The sequence below is a fragment of the Aptenodytes forsteri genome, unplaced genomic scaffold (genome assembly GCF_000699145.1).
Source record: "Aptenodytes forsteri isolate BGI_AS27 unplaced genomic scaffold, ASM69914v1 Scaffold257, whole genome shotgun sequence".
Lineage (NCBI taxonomy): Eukaryota > Metazoa > Chordata > Aves > Sphenisciformes > Spheniscidae > Aptenodytes > Aptenodytes forsteri.
The window spans coordinates 245,623-269,259 of NW_008795194.1; the positions used below are offsets into that span (position 1 = coordinate 245,623).

Sequence of the window (23,637 nt, forward strand, 5' to 3'; positions counted from 1 at the left end):
GTCTGCCTTTTTTACAGACAGACCTTTGGGCAGACAACAGCTAAAGCCTTCTGCTCCCTCCCCTTTCCCAAGTATTTGCAAAATGGATTCCCAAAGGGAACTCACTGAAGAGCTCAGACTTTACCAATCCACCCTTCTTCAGGATGGCCTCAAGGAACTCCTCGAAGAGAAAAAGTTTATAGATTGCTCTCTAAAAGCTGGCGACAGAAGCCTGCCTTGCCACAGATTGATTCTGTCGGCATGTAGCCCTTATTTTCGTGAGTATTTCTTATCCGAGCAAAATGAAGAGAAAAAGAAGGAGGTAGTTCTAGATAATGTTGACCCCAACATCCTAGATATGATTGTCAAATACCTTTATTCAGCAAGTATTGATCTTAATGATTCTAATGTGCAAGATATCTTTGCTTTGGCCAGTCGCTTTCAGATCCCTTCTGTATTCACTGTGTGCGTCTCCTATCTTCAGAAGAGGCTTGCTGTTGGTAACTGTCTGGCCATCCTTCGATTAGGTGTTCTGCTTGATTGCCCAAGACTTGCATTTTCCGCCCGTGATTTTGTTTCAGATCATTTTGTGCAGATCTGCAAAGAAGAGGACTTCATGCAGCTTGCCCCACATGAACTGATCTCGGTTATTTCACCTGACAGCTTAAACGTAGAGAAGGAAGAACTGGTATTTGAAGCAGTAATGAGATGGGTCCGAACAGACAAGGAAAACAGAGTAAAGAGCCTGGGGGAAATTTTTGACTGCATACGTTTTCGTCTTATGCCAGAAAAATATTTCAAAGAACATGTTGAGAAGGATGATATAATTAAAAGCAACTCAGACCTTCAGAAAAAAGTAAAGATTATTAAGGATGCTTTTGCTGGAAAACTGCCTGACCCTAGCAAAACTACAGAGAAGTCAACCAAAGGGGAGGTGAATGGTGATGTAGGAGATGAAGATTTACTGCCCGGCTACCTAAATGACCTTCCCAGGCACGGCATGTTTGTCAAAGACCTAATTCTTCTGGTTAATGACACTGCTGCTGTAGCTTATGATCCTCTTGAAAATGAATGCTACCTAGCAGCCCTGGCAGAACAGATTCCCAGAAATCATTCCAGTATAGTCACCAAACAAAATCAGGTCTACATTGTTGGAGGACTGTATGTGGAAGAGGAGAACAAGGATCAGCCTTTCCAGTCATACTTCTTCCAGGTATAAGCTTTATAATTGCTGGTGCAATAATAGGTGCTTATAAGAGTTACTGAAAAGTATTCTGAGTCTATGCAAGTGAGTTGTCTAGTCTCTCTGTACGGTCGATGGAGAGAAATATCTAGAAAGCTATTCCTGTCTCGGAGAGAGAAATTAAACCAAGGGACTTGGATCTTCTCTTTCAAGATCAAGCCCCCAGTGAGATCTCAGAAAATATTAGAAGGATTAGTATATTTTATCTAGGCGCCGGCTTTCATTGTTTAAGGCCCAGATTTTTCATGGTACAGATGCCTAAATTTAAGCCTAATAATATGTTGTAAAATACCTTTTGTGAATTTCTGTTAACTCCCATGAAAGTTGAGTGCTTAGCTGCTTTAGATCTAATGAGGTGTTTTTCTTTTTTTGCATCTGAAATATTTTTATGACAGCAGTAATGTGCATATTTTAAATGCCACTTTAGTCACTAAAATTCCAGAAGTCCTTTTGTCACATCTACATTTGAAAACCTAAGGGCATTCTAAAATACGTAATTTAGAGGATTGTTTTCTTGGCAAACTGTCTATGTAAGTACACTAAATATCATGTTTCAACTGAGAGCATAATTTTATATCTTTGTAAATCTGTATAAATGTAAGATGTAAGGCTGATTGATTAATACAAACTGTAACTTCCACAACGTATTTCAGAAAAATTAGCAAAAATACAATTTGACATGCTTACACCATAAACTAATTCTGTTGTGTTTTTAGCTACCTGGCTACATGCTTTGGGGGATATTTAAACTATCTCATGATGAATTATGCAATGTGCTGCTGGCCACGTCCTGTCTTTAGGCACATTGTCCAAAAAAGTGAAAGTAGGTCCTGTTTCAATATTAAGTAAAGCAGAGTGATAAGCAGTGACAGCGTTTTAAAGCCTACAGATACTAGTACAGATACTAAAAAATGCAAATATTAAGTGTTTATAGGAGTATGGCTCACTGTGATTTCACACACAATGAAAGAGTTGGTTTCAGGCATTTGTTACATCTACGAGAGGGAAGCCTTAGTTTGCTAGAGAGGGATTAGCACTGTTTCATTTCCTTATGTAGGTGTAAAACACTAGTCACTGAAGTGCAAAACTTGTTACAGAAATACTCTTCTAATAGAAATACTGTGGTGATGTCATAATGTATATAATCCAGAACTGAATAGTCTAAGTCTCAGGCTACTAGAAAGGGGCCTCTGAAAAACTAAACCTCAAGACCGATACTAAAAATTGATGAAGTTTTCAGAATCCTACTGTATATGTCTACATCCATTTCCTGAAATCCTGCTCTCTCGCTTGTCATCTTTAAGCTTGCTTGCTACTGCCTATAGTTAAAATACTTGCGTGCATTACCCATCTGGCTGTTGTTCCCTCTAAAATGTTAATGTGCTAAACCAATTTTCACTTACTGATCTCCCTTTCCCCCCCCAGTGAAGCACCTGTTACCATTTTATTTGGTAGCTAGCAACCCATGAGAAAACAAGGCTGCCACTGGCTCAAAAATGCATGACTAGTTTATGCCTTATCATCAGTAGGTATGTCATCTTCAAGACTGATTCACTAAGTACGCTGTGATCTGTGATGGGTACATCTTCTCATTACGCCACCCAAATCCAGCTACTGGGGCAATCCATGTCCATGAACTAAATTTCACGTTGCAATAAAACTTCCTGTCCAATAGGAGTGGTCTATCAAATTTGGGAGATGCATTTTAGCATGGAGACCTTGACTGTGGAACATACTTCCGGAAAAAGGATGTCACTGCGCTGAACCCAGATCCGATTACTTTGACTGAACTTTCCCTTGCTTTCTGTCAAATGCCTTTACACTCATGCAAACTCACATTTTACCTTCCCTTCCTATACATCATGAAGCAAATCTATATGTATTCTTTTTTGAATGTTAGAGAGCATTCAGGTTCAATTGTAAGTTCTCAGATCAAAAATTAAGCACCACGGTTCTAGGAAAATACTGTTTTGCTTTGTTTGTTTTTTCTTCTCTCCTCCTGCTGCTGCTTCTCCTTAGGTGTTTTCAGCATACTGGACGTGCATTGAGACAGCTGTGGGAGTACTTCAGTAGGGATGACATCAATATTATTGCCAACGGAGCTGCGCTGCCTGCCTTTTTTGCTTAGGAGCGAAGTCTTTATTCCTTGTGCCTTCAGAGATGTCAGGAGCTTTTGAGGGTATTTGTGATGAAACACCACCTCTTTTGCTCTAGGGATTGCAGAAGAAACAGCTGTGCCATTTGCCATGTAGTATTTCCTGATCATTAAGAGGAACGGTGTGAGGATGTCTGGCATCTCTCATTGTAGCAATGAGCACAACCGGCTAAATGTATAGGTGTGGAATGGCAGGAGTGTCTGCTCCCTTCAGGCAGGAAGAACAACTTGTTCTTTCCAACATGTGGTAGGGAACCCAGAGAGTAAGGGACCTTTAAACAAGGAAGAAGAGCTTAATAAAGAGGCAAAGAAACTGTGAGGATGAGCGAGGGTGAGCTGATGCAGAGAGCTGTGTGGCATTGACTCTGCTAGGTCTCAGCACCATGAAGTATGGATGGGTAGAAGTCATCATTCATTAGCTGCACTGAGGGAAGGGTAGATTGTTCAGGCAAGCAGATGAGCTGTTGAGAGGCACTGAGTGCAATTAGGTTAATTTTGTGGAACAATGTTCATTGTGTGGATTTTTACTATTTGCCTTTCCTAACACTTCCTGTTCTGATGCTCTTTCAGCTGGATAGCATCGCTGGTGAGTGGGTTGCCCTTCCTCCACTGCCGTCAGCCAGGTGTCTCTTCGGGCTGGGAGAGTCAGACAACAAGATCTATGTAATTGCAGGCAAGGACCTTCGCACTGAGGAGTCTCTAGATTCAGTGTTGTGCTATGATCCTGTGTATGTTTAAAATTCAATTATGCCCACTGAGGACAAGTAAATAGCCCGTTGTTAGTTGAACGAGCCTAATGGTGCTATTCTTTTTGTTCCAGGGCAATGAAATGGGGTGAGATCAAAAAACTGCCCATCAAAGTATATGGCCATGCTACTATCTCAAACAATGGATTGATATATTGTCTTGGCGGAAAAACTGATGATAAGTGAGTCTCTAAGTCTTTTCATGACAATTTATAACGTTATTTGGTTGTTCCTCTATAGATTATATGTCCTCACACTCAGAAATCAGGGGTTCCCTTTTCTACATCTCTGGATTAAGGTTGCTAACAATTTGGCAGAGGGGAACACATTATGGTATATAGGATATCTTTTTCATGATCCCAACTAGTTATTTTAATGACCGTACTTATTTCCAAGGCAAATTTTACTTACATTGCAGACACATCAGTAATGCATAGCTATGAGGACCCTCACTAAAAGTATTATTTCCTTCCAGATAGATAGAAATACTTAGGTGCCGTGGAATTACTGTGTCAGTTTTTCAAATTTTCTGACCTGTGATGCCTGTTATACCTTAACGGGTATAACATTAGGAAAATCAAAGTTTTCGCTCACACTGAGCATGTGGTGGTAATTTTTCAGTGTTTGTATAGGGGACACTTAAGATACAAGCTTGTCAAATCAGCCAAAACCGCAGCATAATCTTTCTTTTATAACCTTTGTCATACATTCCTCCACAAACCCACCTGAATAGAATATGCTGGGAAAGGACTTTGTCTTTCTCCTGTAAGGTACAGTAAAATTGCTGCCCTGTGTAAGCAGCATTTAACATTTGATTTAGTTCTATGGATGCGATTAGTGCTTGTAGACATGCAAAGGTTCCCGGATTAGATACAAGAAAGGATCTCATGGAGAGGAAAGAGGTTTTATACATAAACCCACACAATCCACCTCAACTAGGTCTCACTTGGAACAAGCCAAAAGTTCATTAGAAATGATCCCAGGTTTTCTTTTTCCTCCCCAGGAAATGCACTAATCGACTATTTGTATACAATCCCAAGAAAGGAGACTGGAGAGACCTGGCTCCAATGAAAGTGGCTCGCTCGATGTTTGGAACGGCTATCCATAAGGGCAAGATTGTCATTGCAGGTGGTGTCACTGAAGAAGGCCTCACTGCATCTGTTGAAGCTTTTGATTTGACCACCAATAAGTGAGTGCAGTATTCAAGCTATTTTTAAGCAAGTGTTTGTTTTATCATCTAGGCTTTTAGGAGCTCTGAGATAAGAGTCACAAAGGTGTTCAGGTGCCTATACTCCCACTGAGACAGTTGGTCTACATTCGTATCTTTAGCAACAGCAGCAGCAGCTTAAAGAGCCTGTATCTCTGGCCATTTTTCCTGCCCCTACATGCATTTTCTATGCTAGCATAGCTATGTTGCAACCATGATCAAGGAGCTCATGTAGCAAAAATAACCCACCCTCTCATCTCTTTTTTTTTTTTCTAAGTCTGATTACTTTCCCAATTTAGTTGACCACACAGCCACATAAACAGGTGTGCTGACATAATAGGGGAGAAGTAGGAGAGATGGGCAAGGGCCGCACAATCTAGTTGAAACGGCACTGGCACTAAACATGAAACCCCAGCAAGAGAAATTGGGTGCCTGAACAGGACTCGCTGAGTGTCCTTCGGGTACGTGGCCTTGTGATGTCTTGCTGTTCACTTACCTTGTCACAGCAAATACCATTTACCACCAGTTAGTGACAGGCAGATAATTCTGCTTATTTATTTAATATGAAAACTCCATGAAGACTTTCAATTTTAAGTGCATGCTCTAAAATACTCTTTTGTCATGACTTTTTCTTCATAGTAAGTCATACCTGGAATTAGCTCACTTGTTTGGTCCAGATACTTTCCAATGTTCTTCCCCACAGCCAGAATCTTTTGCAGTCAGCATCCCTCAGAAGTTTATGATTTTCCAGGAGTTTATACCCTCTGTATCCGTGTCTTTCTACTCTTAATTTTCCTTTTTGTTACTTTTGTTACTTTTCCTTCCTACTATCTTATTTACAAATTTTTATTTAAAATAGCATGAGCACAGCTTTATTACGATAGCTCAAACTTGTAAGTGGTCCTGGGTGCACCTTAATTTTATTAGTAAGCAATTCTATTGTATATAAACACATTTGGCTGTGCTGGCTTCACTGACAGGTAGCATTGCAGCCATCAACCTCACAACAAAAGCTTTCATTTAAATGTATGCTATCCCAAAGAGACTTGCTTATAAAATTTAACAATGCAAAATTATGCAAAATTAACAATTATGAATTATGCAAGAAGTAATTCTATGAGGGAACTTTGGACTTTATACCTTCCACAGAAAGCAAAGTAAAGGTCATTTTGTTAGCATGATGTTTGGCACATTCTTCTCTTCCATTGTTCAGAAACACGTCCATCTTGCAGTCTGAAAAATCTGCAGGTTCCTGTCTTGGTTTACTCTATTTTGTTACAGTCAAGTCACGCAAGCGAGAGAGACAAATTAGCCTATTAGTTTTGATATTGACATTATCCAGAAGTGGGATGTCTGTATGTTTTGTATGTTCATAGGTGTGAATTGGCAGAAAACTTGAAATTATGCTAATGAGCTCCAGTGACTTTTTTTAAACTCGAATTATTACGTCAGTGCCACTTGAAATGAGTATGTGTTTTGGAAACTATAGGGAAAAAATGAGAGTAGCTGGGGAACAACACATCTGTATAAAGCACGTTACTGATGATGGGACCAGGCAACCTGTAAGAAGTGGCCTCTGTGAAGAGATGTCATCACAGTGTAATTTCATCACTTAAGCCTTGTGGGAAGTCCCTGTGGAGATGGAGACACTGAAACTCACCGCTGATAAATCTCAGGATTTTTTCCTTTTACTAAACCATTCACTCAAGCGGTCCTTGGTACTTGAATTTATGTCACCCAGAGATGTATTTTAGTGCATTCAGTTTAGAATATCTCGTGTTTGTTTAACTTAGGTTTTTCTTTTCATCTTTAGGTGGGAGATTATGCCTGAATTTCCCCAAGAGAGAAGTTCCATCAGTTTAGTCACCTTAAGCGGAGCTTTGTATGCTATTGGAGGCTTTGCAATGATTCAGCTTGAATCTAAAGAATTTGCACCCAGTGAAGTCACTGACATATGGAAGTAAGTTTAATTTTAATCACGCTTTCCTGGTGGAAAGCCATATCTAAAATTGTGGTTTGTAGACACTGGAGGGTAAAATTAGTTTTCTGTTTAACTCTGGAAATGAACTATAGCACAGGTTGTAAAGCACTTGCTGACAGATAGAAATGTTTGTCAGAAAGTAACAAATAAACATGAGACTTGGATCTAATGACTACTTCCACCTACTAATAATTTCAGCAGTCTGAGTCATGATCTTCAGATTCTTTTACTCTTTAAAAGAGTAAGTTGCCATATCTCTTGGCAGGTTTAGCCTTGTGAGTGTACCATAAAAACATTCTCCATTTCTTGACATTCTTATGCAGAAAAGCCTGTATACAGAGACGTTTGTACTTATTCATGTGTTAATAGTCAAGTAAGTAATTGTTCCAAGAGAATCAGAAATCCCTACCTCCTAGATATTTTTTAATCTAAATCACGGTAGCAGTGATGAAAATCACATCTCTGCTGTGACTCTTCAGTTGCTAAGGTAAATTCAGGAGTTTTAACTGGCAGAAGGATAGGAAGGATTCCCAGAAAAAACACCTTTATACGTAAGAATCTGAAGGAATTCAGAAAGGGGATACTTAAGACAAGGAGGAAGCTTTTATAGGAGTAACTGAAGTATGACACAGGCCAGCAACAAGCTTTAGGGACTAGGAAAAGGACAACTCACATGCGCGAGAATATCTTCCTGTTCTGTTCTAGAGGACGAGAGCAGCCTTTTGTGGCATCCTTCAGCACATGGTTGCTACAAGCCTTTGCAACACGTGGACTATCCTCCTTTTCATGTATGTGGGATGAAGCATCAAACTCAAATTTTAAGCAGCTATGTTCTGACCTTATTTTGTTAAATGCAGGTATGATGATGAAAAGAAGGAATGGATTGGCATACTGAAAGAGATCCGATATGCTACCGGAGCCTCCTGCCTGGCTACACGCTTAAACCTCTTCAAGTTATCAAAACTGTAAACAAAATGCTGGAAAATGTGATATGGTGAGGGAGTTTCGATAGGCTCTTCTGGTTTTGTTGCATGAAAATGTCCCCAAATTGTACAGAGTTTTGTAGCAGCATACTAGTTATACTGTTAACTGTTAAACAGTTCATCTGTCTGTCCAAGTCTTAAGATATTTACTAGCTAACCAACAGCAACTGAATTTTTGCCAACATTTAAAATCCTGAAGAATTCTAATTAATGTTGATTAGAATAAATGAAGATTTCAGAGAGAACTCCATTTTTCACTCTGTGAAATTGCCAGTAAAACTAGACTTCCTTACACTCAGACAATCCAGGATACTGGTGGCTTATCCTCCAAACAACGCCCATGAATTAATTGTTAAGTTAAATACAACTAATAGGTAGCTAATTTTATTCTAACTGGCTGTTTGTACAGCCTGATGTCCCCCTTCAGCAATGTATGTAAATCCTGCATTCTTCAGCCGTATCTCAAAAATATTTTCATTAGAGCCTTCTAAAAATAATTTAGCCTGGAATTGAAGTGCATATTGAAAACAAAAGTGGCCTAACACTATGTGGCCTAAGAAATGCCAATCTCAGCCAAAGCTGTGCTAGTAGCCAGACGTAAGGAGAGAGAAGTTCACAAGGTTAATAGCTCTACTGTTTCACCTACTATGTTTAGGCTTCTGGTAACAAGGGTTTTCCACTTTTTTATGCTTTTATATTTATTTCCAAAGCAATTATTTTATGGAAGTTTTTCTCAGAGATCTGAGGCCATTAACAAACATTCATGAAAAAGTCCTAGAAGAATTATCATCAGCAAATACCTACGGCAGAGAGGACTTTTCCATCTAATAAAGAGTTGATGCATTTTGATGTTGAAACTTTTAACAATTAAACTTTGTTTTTAAAATTATAAAAGTATCACTTGATAGTGTCTCTTTTGGTAATCAGCTCATCATCACTGTCATATTGACAGGACACAGATTTCTTAGCACAGCCTTTGCCCAAAACAGAGCACTCAAGTTTTCTTAAAGTAGAGCACGTCCACCATTTTTATAGAGTATCTCTTCAAAGGATTTCTCCATTGAATAAAGAGGGTGTCATAAATCTAAAGGATGTCGTAAGTCTAACTCTAATTACAACTGATGTAGCAGGAAAACTGGAAAAGAAGCCCACCACACCTGACAGAATAGCAGTTCCAACTATCAAATGGCAAAGGCACAGCCATCATAGCTCATTGCAGTATGTTACTGCATGCCGGTATTTAACCTGTAGGACATCTTTTCTGTTTTCCCCTTTAGTATCCAAATCTTCAGCTGTTCTTGGCATCTTTTCATTGGCTCCAGTTAAATCACTGGTTTACACCAGCCCATCTGCTCTAACACTTGCCGATTTAATTTAGAAAGAATGACTGCAAAGGATCAAAAGCAGCACAGTTTACTGAAACACTCTTATATTTTGCTTTTCTTAGATGCCCTTTCTGAATCCACTCATAGCAAGTTTTAATCCTCTTCCTGTTGTGAGTACTCGTAACTTTATCCATACATAACTTGAAGACACCTGGCTTGGCACAGAGCGACTGCCAGGTACCTGAAAAGCAGGGTTCAGCTCAAACACATGACTGATCAATCACTCCAGCTACAGCTGCTGCCACCTTTCTTACATTGCAAGGTTGCTACCTGAAGGCCATCTGTACAGAAGCAGATCATGCAAGAGCCCTCGGACTTGTAGCCCACCTTCTGAGATCCTAACCTGTATTTATGATTGCCTTCTTCATTTTATACAAAATATAATGTGCATATAGTCTTTCTATGTGCTGTGCCTTCAATGACATTTCCTCAAAGCACTCGTCTTCTACATCTTGGAGCCCTTGTCTGTTTGATACCATAAGCTGACAACCATCTACTATTTTTTTCAGTCATCCCACACAAACGTGAGCTGCCTCAGGAGCAAAGCACCTTGCAGCTTAGATCAGTTTTGTCGTTTTTTCCTGGCTTTTCATTAGTGTCCTGATTTGTATTCAGTCAGTATTTTCTTCTACTACTAAGTAATAAAAAAAAAGTGACAGCCAGGTGCATAATGGTCAATTCAGAAATGCAGTTGCTTACCTCTGCCAGGTTTCAAAGGAAGTGGTAAAAATGTCTATTGCTTCTACTAAAAAGGCAAGAAAACATACACATTGCGTGTGTGAAGGAGATGGGCACAGCTAGCAGTCGTCATGAGGTAATGGCAGCTGTAGTCACAACATGGCTGCCTCTGAAAATGGGCTGATTTGCGTAAGTATGACCACTCTACAGTTATTGCTCTACAATGAACATTCTCCTGGCTATTCCACTTTTTCCTTCTACATCTCAGTATCTTATGCCTCCTGACACAAACCCTGGCTGAGCGCGATCACAGGAAGCCTGGTAAATGGCAGATGGTTTTGAAACATGATAAATAAACCAGCAACGTTTTTCACCACCAGTAACCAAGGTGGTTGTCACTCTCTGAAGACTTTTCTTGATCTTGATTCTTGATTTCAATTTTCAGCCTAGTTGTGCTCTTTTGTACACTGTCTTATTTACAGAACAGGCAGGTTAGATGGTTTGTGTAATTTTGTTTTATTTCTGTTAGCAAGGGCTAGTCCAATGCATAATGCCATAATAATAAATTTCATGAATTATGCAGTTGCAAGTAAGTGCCTATGTCTGACGTAAGCATTATTTTCTCCTTATCTTGTATAAATCTTTCAGGTATCCCTTCCAAGTTGCATTTAACTGGAGTACAGGTGTTTCAAGGGTCTGGGTGGCTGCCAGACCTCCAGAACTAGTCTATCTTTTAAGTACGTGAAGGTGTTCCAGAAGGCTCAAGCCATACTTCTGTACACGCCACATCACAGGGTAGGAGAAGCAGCTGGAGGTTCCTCACCGCACAACACCCTCCCCCGACACAGTCGCCCACAGTACCTCTGTTCTGGAAGATGGAAACAGAATGGCTGTAATAGCAATCCTATTCTTAGTAAATCTGCATTTCAGTTTCTTGGTTTCACAGTACAGATACCGTTTGATCCTATTGCTCATTCTGTCACATGCTGGAGGACAGACATAGTTTCCAGTAGATCTGCTGCCTCCTTTCTCACAGTCAGGAGTATTTCCAACTTTTTCTTTGGACAGTTTTATGTCTGGCTAAGCCTCTGTGCTATTTGTTTAGGTGATAATAATGTAATTTTATGGCAAAACTGTCACAGATTCATGTACTTAAAGAACAGCTTCCAGATAATGGGAGATTTTAAGCCTCCTTATCACATCTTCATGGCCCATTGTGACCTGCCCTTTTGCAATCCCTAACAAATTGAGGATTACATCTCTTGACACCTGACGCCCCATGGCAAGCCTTGGTCCAGAGATTTTTGAAACTAAGTATTCCAGGATTACAAGAAGTTTAATGGTACCTGAAGTATTTGTATAAAAAGTACTTTTGACTGCATGTCTGACATCACTGTACTCCATATAGATGCTTTCTCAGATATTCTAGCTGTTCACCTTTTGTTGACAGAACCATAGAATTCCATTCAAAGTGAGGAATCTGTAGAACAGAATCATATAAACTGAGTGTTAACATTGGTATAAGCCACATACCATCTTACAGCAAAGAAAAGGCTCTCTGATATCTGTTGTTCTCCACTTGAAGATATTTTATCACCTGTGTCCTTCTAAAAGCTAGGCTTATTCTAATACTGAAAAGATTAATTTCTCAGCGTAAGATTCTTCTTCATGTAAGTAGAGTCAGTTTGCTTCCAAAAAGCAGCATAGTTGCAGAGATGTAAAGCAGATGCCCACGCAATACAGGCTATGACAACTCCATTACACCATCGCCCACCTTTTGAAACTCAAATCAAGAGAAAAATCCCAGGTCACTATAGTTTGTAATGTTAATGTATCAAACTGGAATGGTGTATCAGTAGCATAACATTTACTGTCCGGGCAATATGAGAAAGGATAATTATCCTGTTAAAAAACCAAAAACAACCTAACTTAAGCTTAAAGAAGGATTCTAGCTAAAATTAGAGTAGGTGAGTAATTATACATACAGGAGAATCTGCATTCATGAGCTTCCATTCCCCAAATGTTTCTATGCTGGTGGCTGTGAATTATCTCCAGCCACTAGTCTTTCTTGTCACAGCACTATCGCTGCAGCAGACAGACAGCACCCATATCCCATCTTGCAGCTGCCGTAACTGTCTCTCTATCACTCAAGGAGGGCATGCTCAATCTTTTTCTAGTGTAGAAATCTTTGGTGAATTGAACTGAAACTCGTTTCACTTTTTCTCCTTTACTCAGGCTACGTCGAGATTGCTAGTTTGCCTGCAGTAAGGTAAGACTGAGACCTTTTGATTTCAGTTTTGCTGCAGCCACTTTCAGAGAAGGTACAAGTTCTATGAAGTCCTTACACCATCTTGAGAACAGCTTGGAATTTCCTCCCTAAATACAAAAATTCCTCTCACCCAGTAGGTGCTTTTAACTATTAAAACTATCTTTAAATCTGCTGCAAGGAAAATGTATCAATCTGCACTATTGATACAACTCAGAAAGGACATAGAATATTGCTGACTGCTCACCTGAACTACCCGGTACCCCAGCATTTCCAGGTGTCGTTTTTTCAGTGCAGGTTCTCCTTTCAGGTGACGCGAATCTTTGCTAAAAGCTTTTGAATCAAGAAATTCCAAAGCAATTCTGCCAACAACAAAAATGTGCATTTACTTTCAGGTCCTACCTGAATAGCGAGAAGTGGTATTTCATTATTGATAGTTGCAGCAAGACTATTACTAGATAAACCTGACAACTCATAGAAAAAGAAAATTAAACAACTCCCTGAAACTAGCCAAAACATTTTCCTCATATTTATCTAGAGATACTTAAACTTCACATGATTTAGAAAAAGCATTTCTTCCCTGCATCTGTTCTTGTTCGAATGGCAAAAACAGCCAACCAGCATTTTCAAGGCTTACATTTAAAGAGGTGGGAGGAAAACAGTATTCCAGTCTCATGAAACACGTTTCCAGAATGCCCTGTCTGCCCTAGTGTACTGGGTCTGGCTGGGATGGAATTACTTTTCTTCATAGCAGCCTGTATGGTGCTGTGTTTTGGATCTGTGACCAAAACAGTGTTGATAACACACCAATATTTTGGCTATTGCTGAAGGGTGCTTGCACAGCATCAAGGCCTTCTCTGTTTCTCACTCTGCACCCACAGTGTATAGGCTGGCATGGGCAAAAGGTTGGGAGGGGACACAGCTGGAACCTCAACTGGCCAAAGCGATATTCCACACCATATAACATCATGCTCAGCAATAAAACAGGGGGGAGTTTTTCCAAAGTAGCCATTGCTCCAGCATTGGTCTGCTGGTGGTGAGTGACTGCATTTGCATCAACTGTTTTCTTTTCCCTTTTTGTTTTTGTTCCCTCTTTCTTCTCTTCGCTTATTAAACTGTCTTAATTGCAACCCAGGAGTTTTTTTTCCTCGCTTTTGCCCTCTAGATTCTTTCCCCCATCACACTGCAGGGGAGTGAGCGAGCAAACGCGTGGGAGCTTAGTTGCCGGCTGGGGTCAACCCACCACACCTAGGAAGGCTAAACTTCATAAGGCTTTGGAAAAAGGAACAGAAAAATAAATAGCCTAGGGCTTGCAACAACCGTTTAGGACAGAAGCCTAAAAAACCTCGTCTAAACTTGGAAGCTTGGAAAAGCTAATGTGCAAGAATTCGATGTACTAACCTCTGAGCTCCTGGTGGCAGAGCCTTTCTCCCTTCATCCTTGATGTCATGTCTCAAGTGTATTCCCTCCACATCATCCAAAGGTATATTCTGAGCCATATAGGAAAGAGGCTTTTTATTTTCATCCAGAATGCACTCAAAATCTGTGAGAAAACACAACAAACCTGTTTACTGACAAAAAGGTGAAAGAATTTGATCTGTACAGTGTTTACTTCTAGAAAAACTAAGTGATAACCATAATTAGAGATACCCAACATTATTTATATTATGCAGAACTTTTTAGAAACTGTATTATATACAGCAATTTCTTCTTTGCAGTATCTTGTGGCCACATGCCCAGGGGCTTCCTAATCTCGGTGATAACAGCGGTATCAGGGGTCTCCTTAACAATCCTTAGAGGATTAACTTCTCACCTATTTCATAGTAGTATGGTGTGAGAACAGATATTCTTGCATAATGGCTCCCTCCTAAGATCTCTATCAGCATTCTGTGAACATGCTGTCGCAGTGGATTTATTCGGCTACTGCCTACAAAGACAAAATAAAGAATTCATACATCAAAACTTCCACAGCCAAAGTTTTGAAAATAGCACTTTGTGACACTGCATTTTTGACAGCCAGCCTACCGAATTAAAGCTTTTCCAGAGATCCCTGGTGTTACTCCATCATAATTCAGAGACAATGTGATCATCTTTTGGGTGGAAAGTTACAGGTGCCTATTAAGCATGAATTTCAAATCCAGACTTTCCATCCCAGGATTTTTCCCATTCACATACTACAAACACTTTAGTTTCAGGTTTCCCCTGTTGGATTTTGTTTGCTTTTATTCATACTTAGATACTTGTATGTACTTATTTTGCATCTATTACAGGCACACCACACTATCTGTCACTTCTCTGTCTGTTGCAGATTGTTTAATACCTTGCTCCATTAAACATCTTCGGTCTCAGAGATAAAGCAGCCGAGTTCGATGGATAACAAAGCAGATCTCCCCCATGAGAATTAGTGGAGGAGATACAGAGTTTGCATTAGCTGGATTTTCTGAACTGATCGCTATTCTTAAAGATCTCAGCTGCTACACTTGATCACTAGCCTACTTGTCTATCTCTCATCCTTGATGGATCTTGATTCTTCTGAGGAAGATGACAGCAGTGAGTTCAAAAGGAGGCAGCAAAAATGTTTACCTTGAAAAACTGAAGTCAAATGTTCAGTCTTGTAAGTGAAGCAGGGATCAAAGTGATCCATCTCCTCCAGTAGACAATCCTAATGATCCTCCTCCTGCCTCTCCATCCTCCATGCCATATACACTGTTTCTGTGTATTTAAATTTTATTTCTCAAGAAGAAATATCCCATCTCTATTACATTAATTCTCACGGGGATAACTGCTTTGCTATCTGTTGCACTACTAAGTGGTTGCACTTTTCAAGGACACATCCTCAGCAGATAGTGGGGTACACCTTTCTGAGCTTCTATTGTGTGCTAGTGTCAACATACAGTTTTAGAAGAAGCATCTAGCAGACTGTTGAAAATAGACTATTACTAGTAGTAAGGGCAGCTTTTCCTCTCCTAAATTACTTACTGTTACGGAAGACACGCTGGCAGTAGTGCTCATGAAACCAAGGGATGTGAAACTCTGGGCATTCCAGACAGACTGCTCTGTTCAATTTCATGAGGCGCGAGCGGACTCTCTGCTTTAGGGTATCAGGCAGGACTGAGTTAAACAAAATAAAAAGGTGTGAACTGAAATGTGAAAAATCCAGCACACTGAACTAAATGGCTACCTCTGAATTCTTTACTAGAGATGCAAATATCTGTATACTATGGCATTTATAAAATTCATGCTGCAGAACCTTAGAAAGGTTCTCAAAATCCCTGAGGAAAAAGTGAAAAATAACAGTTTTGCTCAATATTAAGAACAACAGCAAGACAGAAGAAAGAATCAATTTAAACTCTGTTCTACCATTTAACTTTTAAAGAAGTGGTTTAAGGCAAAATGGCAACAGTACATTGATAGCAAACAATGTACAGGTAGAGAGGAAGGAAGCAGTCAGACAAACACTCAGTCTCCTATTTAGAGACGAGACTGGTAGGACTCATTTCTTGCAGACAAGAATCCCACATTATTTCTTGAGCTTTGTGACTATTTCTAGTAATAAATACCACACTCAGGTAATTCTATTTCAAATATAATTGAAGAATTATTAAATACTGAGTGCAATAAGTTGGCTATAAAATTTGTTTTAAATGAGCTTCTCTCATCTGCAATACAAGTCTGTACTTATAAAGCAAAGCACAAATTTTTGTTCATCCCTTCCCTTTTAGCACTCAAATAATGACTAGATTATACAGAGGGATCTTTCCAGAAAACTGAATCATTTAAAGAGTAATTCTACTTCTCAAGTCATATATAGGTCCACAATTCCATTTTATGCCAAATGCTACGTAATCAAATTCACCAGAGAGCTAGATATCTACCTTCAAGTTGAGCATCCAGTTTGCTTAGGAAAGAAACATTAAATATCCTCGTTATCAGAACTGGAGGAAAATACCCAGCCACTGCCAAAACATGACCAAGCAGCACCAAGTGGTGAGTTTCAAAACAACCTTTAAAAACCAGACAAAAATCCATATTAACACATGACAAAGTTGAAAGGATTTGCAATGCCCTCCCCCTGGCCTCCCAAATCAAGTTTCTCTCTTAACACACTAAATGAACACACAGGCAGATTAAGGACTACCTCTGCTAACTGCACCAAGGTGTAAGGTAACTCTTGCTAGGTCTTTGCAGGAGGAAATTAGTTAGTCTTAAAAAAAGTTAAGTCCACGATATTTCAGTAGACAGCAAATTTTCACAGTTCTGTGAGGCTGTATCATCAGTCAATCAAAAAAAGTCTCTACACATTTCCTCTACAACTTAGCCATTTCTTTGTGATGAATCACAAAATGTATCCTGTCCCCAAATGATGATTCCTTGGGGAATGCCACAATTCTATCCAATGACAGCACAGCAAATTAATCAGAATTTTCACCTGCTTTTTACTATGCTCAAGATACCTTGCTAGTCCCTTATCAACAGTTATTTTTGAAGGATGAAATGAAGCTAGAAAACCCAACAGAAGCATACATTGAATCTTTGTCGTGGTTTAACCCCAGTAGGCAGACTATTAGTAGTAACATACAGAAACACTTTTTGCTTTGCATAAAAAAAAAAAAAAGCCATTCTATTCCCATTTTTACTCAGTACAAATAATATCTTCCAATGATACTCATTTATTTGGTGTCAGAATATCTTTCTCTAATGCACTTACTCAAATTAGAAATAAGATGTTGGATACAACTCTCAAAGAACTCTTCATTGGCAGGAGGGTCATAATTCACACCAGAGAAAAGGAAAAGAATAAAATAGATTTCAAAGGGGTGGATCTGCAAAAAAGACATCCTAAATTAAGTCACTGCAAAATATCCTAATAATGCTTTACAATAAAAAAGAGTTTTATAATTCATTCAGAATTGGGAGATTTAAGACTAGAGGAGTTATTTCCTAAAATTTTTTTTTTTTTTTGTCAACTTTTCCTGGAGAAAAATATTAAAAAAATAAAATGCAGAAATCATTAAAATTGCAGCTATGGCTAAAACTTAAAATCTATTTCATGTAGATGATCCAAGTGTTTCTGTACACTTAGACTTTAAGAAGCTTTTAAAAAGGCTTCCCATTAAATGCTCTTAAAGAAACTAAACTGTCATAGAATAAAACCAAAGATCTACCTAAGTACCTGCCTGAGAAGGAGAAAAAAAAAGATAGCAAGAAAACACGGTAATTTTGACCAAAAAGACAGGCTATTGGGGAAATCCCCACAGGAATGAGAAATGTAAAAATATACACCGTGTGATGTGACAATTTGTAAAGAACTGAAAAAAAATTATTTAAGATGGTCAAATGTAAAGCTGAACGCAAAGGATTATATTATTAGGTCAGTGTTGACCTAACACTGACTGAACAATAAAATAAGAAAGGAAAATTAAAGAGAAGTGCAAAATAATATACATGGAAGCAAAACAGCTTTGAGTGAATAAAGAAAAAGATGAGCTCCAAATCAGGCACACTGAAGAAAACTCTTAGAAACACAGTGTGGATTGTGCTCTGAAACACATTAACTACTAACCTGTCCTTTCTTACTGAATAACTTACACAGTAGGTAGAAAGAAAAACTGCAATACCTTGTCTATATTTTCAACAGTCACAGAAGCTATTCTGTCAAGTAATGAAGGACAACGGTGGTTTGTTTTTATGAGAAAAAAAGACAACTGTAATACATTTGCCCATGTTATTTGGTCTATCAAGCGTTGACACATGGCCATAGTTTCCTCACTGAGGACTTCTGCAAACCACTCTCCATTCACATGTGTAAGTTCTTCCAACAGAAGATTTAAGTTGTTGGCTTTCTGAAGCCTCTGAAATCCACAGTCATTTAGTTTTTGCAGAAGCTTTACACATAGCTCAGAACTGTTTTGCCAGTGCAACTGGTCATAATGATTCCATTTGACAACAGCTGTAGCAATGCAATTCAAATGATGGAGCCTGCATTGAGGCAGAACTGCCGCTGCTTTGTTTATAACGATTTCCTCCACTTGAAAGGAAGGGAGCATGGCCAGAACACGAATTATTGCAGCAGTGTCAGCAGGTATGACACTAGATTTTAAAAAACTGGAAGAGAAACAGAAGTAAACAAACCATCAGTACTGACAAAGTGCAAATGTTTAAAAAAACCAAATAAATTACATGCATGAAAATTCTATTTTAAAAGTCAAAAGCTGCACATCAAATATAAAATAAGTAGAATATTAATGACATGGTAGAAATTCACACAGTTAGTGACTACCATCTTTTTTCATTGAGATTAACTTCTTCTAACTTATTCAAAATTGAAAGAGGGAAGACAGGGAACATCTCAGTCAGCTGGTGAGGCTGATAAACACAGAAGTCCTTAGTAAGGGCAGAAGGTCCGCCTTTGTTAATAGAACCTGTGGGTTTCTGGGCCAGGATAATTTCTGTCCGGGGGAGCACCAGGTTCTGAGGTGCCTGAGGAACATGAAGGCATCATCCACAAAAAACATGTACAGCCAGGGCACTGCATTCCTATAGAGGCTGAGCAATGGAAGCAACAGTGACAGATCTCTTCTCCTGCGATTCCAAAAACGGTTTCCCTTTCTATGTTGCAACTGTACAAGCCTGAGAACTAACTAGACAGTTCTTCAATCAAAAGAAGAGTACTTCAGCTTCACACTTTCACTTGTCCCAACCATGGCATTCTTACTGTATATTTTTCATTACTTGTTCCTTCAAACATCAAAGAAGACATTAATACCTACCCTTCCTATAAAGTACCAATCAAAATTTCCAGTTCAATGTCATTATATTGCAGCGGTCAAGGGGCGAGGGGCAAAAAAACCCCTATTTTTAAAAGTTATCATATCTATTAGCAGATACTATTGGGTCTATAGTCAAGACAATAGCCACTACCTATCCTCTGATTTACATGTCTAATAGAATCAAATACTTTTAACAGTTTGTTACTTCATATTTTACAGAAACAAAACAATTTAACATCTTAGCTTGTTATTTAAAATATTAAGTAGACAACTGCTTAATACTTAAAATAGCTACATTTCCAAGAATACACACTTACCCAAATAGCAACATTTTTAGTTTGGCAAACAGCTCCAGATTGTGGCAACGCAACACCACCAAGTACTGCGCTAACTTTACCAACTGTAATACATGATAGCTATCCAAGTGTTTGTGGAGAACAGAAGCCATTCTGAATACAAAGAGAAAAAGATGACATGGTATTGTGCTAATACAGAAGATATTGCAAAACCCATCACGCCACATGAAGAAGGGGTGTCCCATGGTGCACAGTACCTAGGTGGAGGGTTGCACACACCTGCACTCCTCTTCATCCCAGTTTTGACAGTGTTCCACTAAGACACAGCAGCCTCTCTCCACTTAGTGAATTGCAAAATTAAAGCCTTCATCACAGCAAACCAGCTACTTCACTCTAATAATTTCTGTTGCAGATTTTACAACCAGTTAAATGTAGAGTGGACCAAGAATGGTGTCCTGGTTTCGGCTGGGATAGAGTTAATTTCCTTCCTAGTAGCTGGTACAGTGCTGTGTTTTGGATTTAGGATGAGAACAATGTTCATAACACACTGATGTTTTAGTTGTTGCTAAGCAGTGCTTACACTAGTCAAGGACTTTTCAGCTTCCCATGCTCTACTATGACATCATGCTCAGTATATAAACTGGGGGGAGTTGGCTGGGGGGCAGCAATCGCTGCTCAGGGACTGGCTGGGCATCAGTCTGCAGGTGGTGAGCAACTGCATTGTGCATCACTTTTGTTTTGTATATTCTTTTATCATTATTATTATTACTATTTTCTCTTCCTTTGCTGTCCTATTAAGCTGTTTATCGCAACTCACAGGTTTTACTTTTTTTTCTGATTCTCTCCCCCATCCCACCAGGGCAGCGGGGGGAGGGTGAGAGAGCAGCTGTGTGGTACTTAGTTGCCGACTGAGGTTAAACCACAACAAATGGGATAAACTATAACAGCATCACCAGCTTCAGCATCACTGTACTCACTTATATAATAGTGGTTGCTACAACTATGTTGGTCTAAAGCTGCAAGAGGTGGCTAGATTTGTAGGGAAAGATAATACCTTAAGACCTTCTTTAGACAGTGAGATTAAAGGAGAAAAAGCATGAATTCACCTGGTCTTCCCTTTAATACCACTCTGCTCCATAGTACTACTTGTCCTTTTTCTTCCAAGGATCTGTTTGGTTCATACAACTACATTCACTCCAGTTATTGCTCACAACCTGCATTTAACTCTGCTGCATCTGTGACATAATTGATGCTACATCTTCTGTGCCCAAAACCTCAACTGCTTTTCCCTTCATTGGGGGGGGGGGTATTACCTCTCCCTACCTTGCCAAGATATTACCTCTCCCTATAAACAATGTTGAGTTTACAACTGCAGAAAATCTGGCCCAGATTCTTAAAGACACAAGAATTAATAATTTGAAGTAGGGCACAATGACTTTTGAAGAAACAATTCACATCCATAACAGGATCTCCTAGGTAGGACACATTCTCTGCAACTTACTATATTCTCATTTGTCTCACCAGTTTACAGTAATTGTTAGAGGCTAAGTTCTAGGATCATATATTTGTAAACAAGCAAAAAATTTTATTATATTAACTTGGTAGGGTTGAAATGCCCTTCTATGAAATTCCTAAATTGCCTCAATTACTTCTGGGTCAAGCTGTGATATTCTAAAATCTGTAATAGCTAATTATATATAGTGAATATGCATTTGTGTGTAAGTGACACACTCTACACTCCCAACTTACTGGATATTATATATTTTTCCATACTAAATGGAAGTAGTTTACCTAGAGAATACAATTTCTTAGTAGTATCAAAAAAATTACTTTTTGAGTAGATGAGAATTTCTGCATTTCATTTTCTGCATCGTCTTCAGTATTACCAATACTTGGTGACTGCTAAATTCTTCTGCCATGCGCACTGCGGTTACTAGCAACCTAAAGAGGAAAAGAAAAGATTTATTTTCCAAAGAAAAACAGTTGAAAATCTCCAGTAAAGATGGCAGCCATTTTCTTTGGCTAGGAGGGAAAGAACCAGTAGACTACTTCAGGAAATACAGGAAAATAAATTCCCCCAAACTAGAGACCTTTGTTCTGCGGACCCTTTTTCTAAACAGTTTATCTGTATGGCACAGATAAAGAGATGCGAATGTGTTAGATCAGTACATATTGCTCTGATGCTAGAAACCAGTGAGTCCAACAATTCTGAAAGTAGACAAGAAGTAGGGAAGGTACTCTAAGACACTGAACAATTCATGATCAATCAGCAAGCTACAGATAACAGAATCAAACATGAGTTGAACTGGTTCTGATGCAAATAAAGCCAATGACTTTTTCTACCTCGCACAGTTTTTTACCAAAAATAAAATAAATTAAAAAAAAACAACCTATGAAAAGCTTTTGGAACTGTCAGCTATGGCAAAACCAACACAGGCTTGCAGTATATCCAGATCTCTGAATAGAGGCAAATGTTCATGAAGAAAAGTCTGAAAATATGACTAATTGTAATTAATACAGCAAATTCTGCTTAAAACTGCAGACTTTGAGAGACCCATGACTAATACCACTCCCAAATAGGATTTTGTAGCACAAGAGAAACAGGCAGAGAAAAATCTGCCACACAATTCTATGCTCTAACTGCTAAACAAATGCTGAAGTATTCCTTGCTAATGACCTTTCATATAGAATAGGATGTACAGCAGACTGGATAGGACAAGACTCAGGCTGTTTCAGCTACTGCCAGTCTTAAAAAGGAAAAAGCAACGCATATCACTGTATATATTTCTCAGGGGAAAGACAAAGTTTTTTACTACCATCCACTGTGAAAGGAAAGCTGTAGCGTGAGACAGAGCTACAAGATGGCCTCGCGTAACAGCATTCACATACCCCTTGATTACTGGATCCAGCTTTCTGTGCAACTGTTGTAAGACAAACTGCTAAGACAGTGTTTCCATAATGAAGTGATACATTGCTACAAAGTTACAACTAGGAAACCTAATGCTCAGCGCACAGATAGGCTCAGAAATTCCTCCAAACACTGGTACATTTTTAATTTCTGTGCAAGACTACGTATATATCATAAATAAGACAAAACTATTAATAAACTTACCTTTCTCTTACCCTGGATCCTGCCATAGGCCCAAGAGTAAAAAATAATTTTGCAAAGGTTTCAGGATCATAATAATCATCTATAGTCTCAGACAGCAGCTGTTTAGCAACTAAGTGGAATTCAGCATTGTCAAAACCCAGCTGCTCGTACAGTCCAAAAATAAGACTAATACTGTGTATATCAAGACGAGAGGCACTTTTAATGAAAATCTTGTTGCATTTTTCTAGCAATGGATGATATCTCAGTTTAACATTTTGAAGAAACTGTAGTATTCTTTTGGCATAGTTGAAGTGGACTTCATCCTTTTCTTCCAAGAGCTGTCCAGCCTTGTGTAGTAGTCGATCTCGAAAACTCTGTGAGATAACATCAGATATGCTGATCATCAAAACTGACAAGATCCTAAAAAATTCAAAAGATTTTACACTTACACATTGAACATGGTAAGTAATAAATTTTAGAGTTCTTAAATAAACTACTCAAAGAAAGGAACGTCAGGGTGTTGCTGACTTCTGCATAAAAAGGAATTTTAAATCTAATACAGAAAAACCAGATGAGCAAAAAACATTTCTCCTACTAAAGTCAAAATTCTGCTTTCAGTGAATTTCTGAAACGATTGGGATTTTTCAACCATCCCTTACAAAGTTGTATGCGATGAAAGCGTTTGCCTAAGGCAAGACCCTGACTTGCCTGATTCAAATTTGCAAAAAGATCTTTAATGTTCAATGGCAACTAAAGAAATCCAAACAATTCTCAAATGACAGAATGGGGAGAAGAGTCATTGTCACTCCTAAAGAAAGAATCCCTTCCTAAGGGAATAAAACTCATGACCACAGGGA

At 38.8% G+C, this 23,637-nt stretch overlaps 2 protein-coding genes across 2 annotated transcripts in view; one reads left to right on the forward strand and one right to left on the reverse strand.

Annotated features, from left to right (window-relative positions):
• On the forward strand, positions 1-9,186 carry KLHL41 (kelch like family member 41). The gene is made up of 6 exons (XM_009278556.2): positions 1-1,192; positions 3,948-4,105; positions 4,198-4,305; positions 5,127-5,312; positions 7,144-7,290; positions 8,169-9,186. The coding sequence occupies exons 1-6, from the start codon at positions 83-85 to the stop codon at positions 8,278-8,280; spliced, it is 1,821 nt and encodes a 606-aa protein (XP_009276831.1). The 5' UTR covers positions 1-82; the 3' UTR covers positions 8,281-9,186.
• Positions 5,928-23,637, reverse strand: part of FASTKD1 (FAST kinase domains 1) — a 23,506-nt gene continuing 5,796 nt past the window's right edge. Inside the window, exons 6-17 of the mRNA XM_019471886.1 lie at positions 22,802-23,200; positions 21,520-21,630; positions 19,711-19,842; positions 18,242-18,728; positions 17,332-17,446; positions 16,499-16,627; positions 15,603-15,734; positions 14,437-14,550; positions 14,025-14,166; positions 12,871-12,985; positions 11,704-11,837; positions 5,928-6,962 (exon numbers count right to left, since the gene is read on the reverse strand). Coding sequence (XP_019327431.1) covers positions 11,748-11,837; positions 12,871-12,985; positions 14,025-14,166; positions 14,437-14,550; positions 15,603-15,734; positions 16,499-16,627; positions 17,332-17,446; positions 18,242-18,728; positions 19,711-19,842; positions 21,520-21,630; positions 22,802-23,200 — 1,966 coding nt within the window. The 3' untranslated portion in view covers positions 5,928-6,962; positions 11,704-11,747. The remainder of the gene's footprint in view (positions 6,963-11,703; positions 11,838-12,870; positions 12,986-14,024; positions 14,167-14,436; positions 14,551-15,602; positions 15,735-16,498; positions 16,628-17,331; positions 17,447-18,241; positions 18,729-19,710; positions 19,843-21,519; positions 21,631-22,801; positions 23,201-23,637) is intronic.

Excerpts from the sequence above, each read along its gene's own strand:
- KLHL41 (XM_009278556.2), top strand. The coding sequence starts at position 83 with ATGGATTCCCAAAGGGAACTCACTGAAGAGCTCAGACTTTACCAATCC. Across the intron at positions 4,106-4,197 it reads GTGTTGTGCTATGATCCTGT|GGCAATGAAATGGGGTGAGA; the intron begins GTATGTTTAAAA and ends TTTTTGTTCCAG. Across the intron at positions 4,306-5,126 it reads GGCGGAAAAACTGATGATAA|GAAATGCACTAATCGACTAT; the intron begins GTGAGTCTCTAA and ends TTTCCTCCCCAG.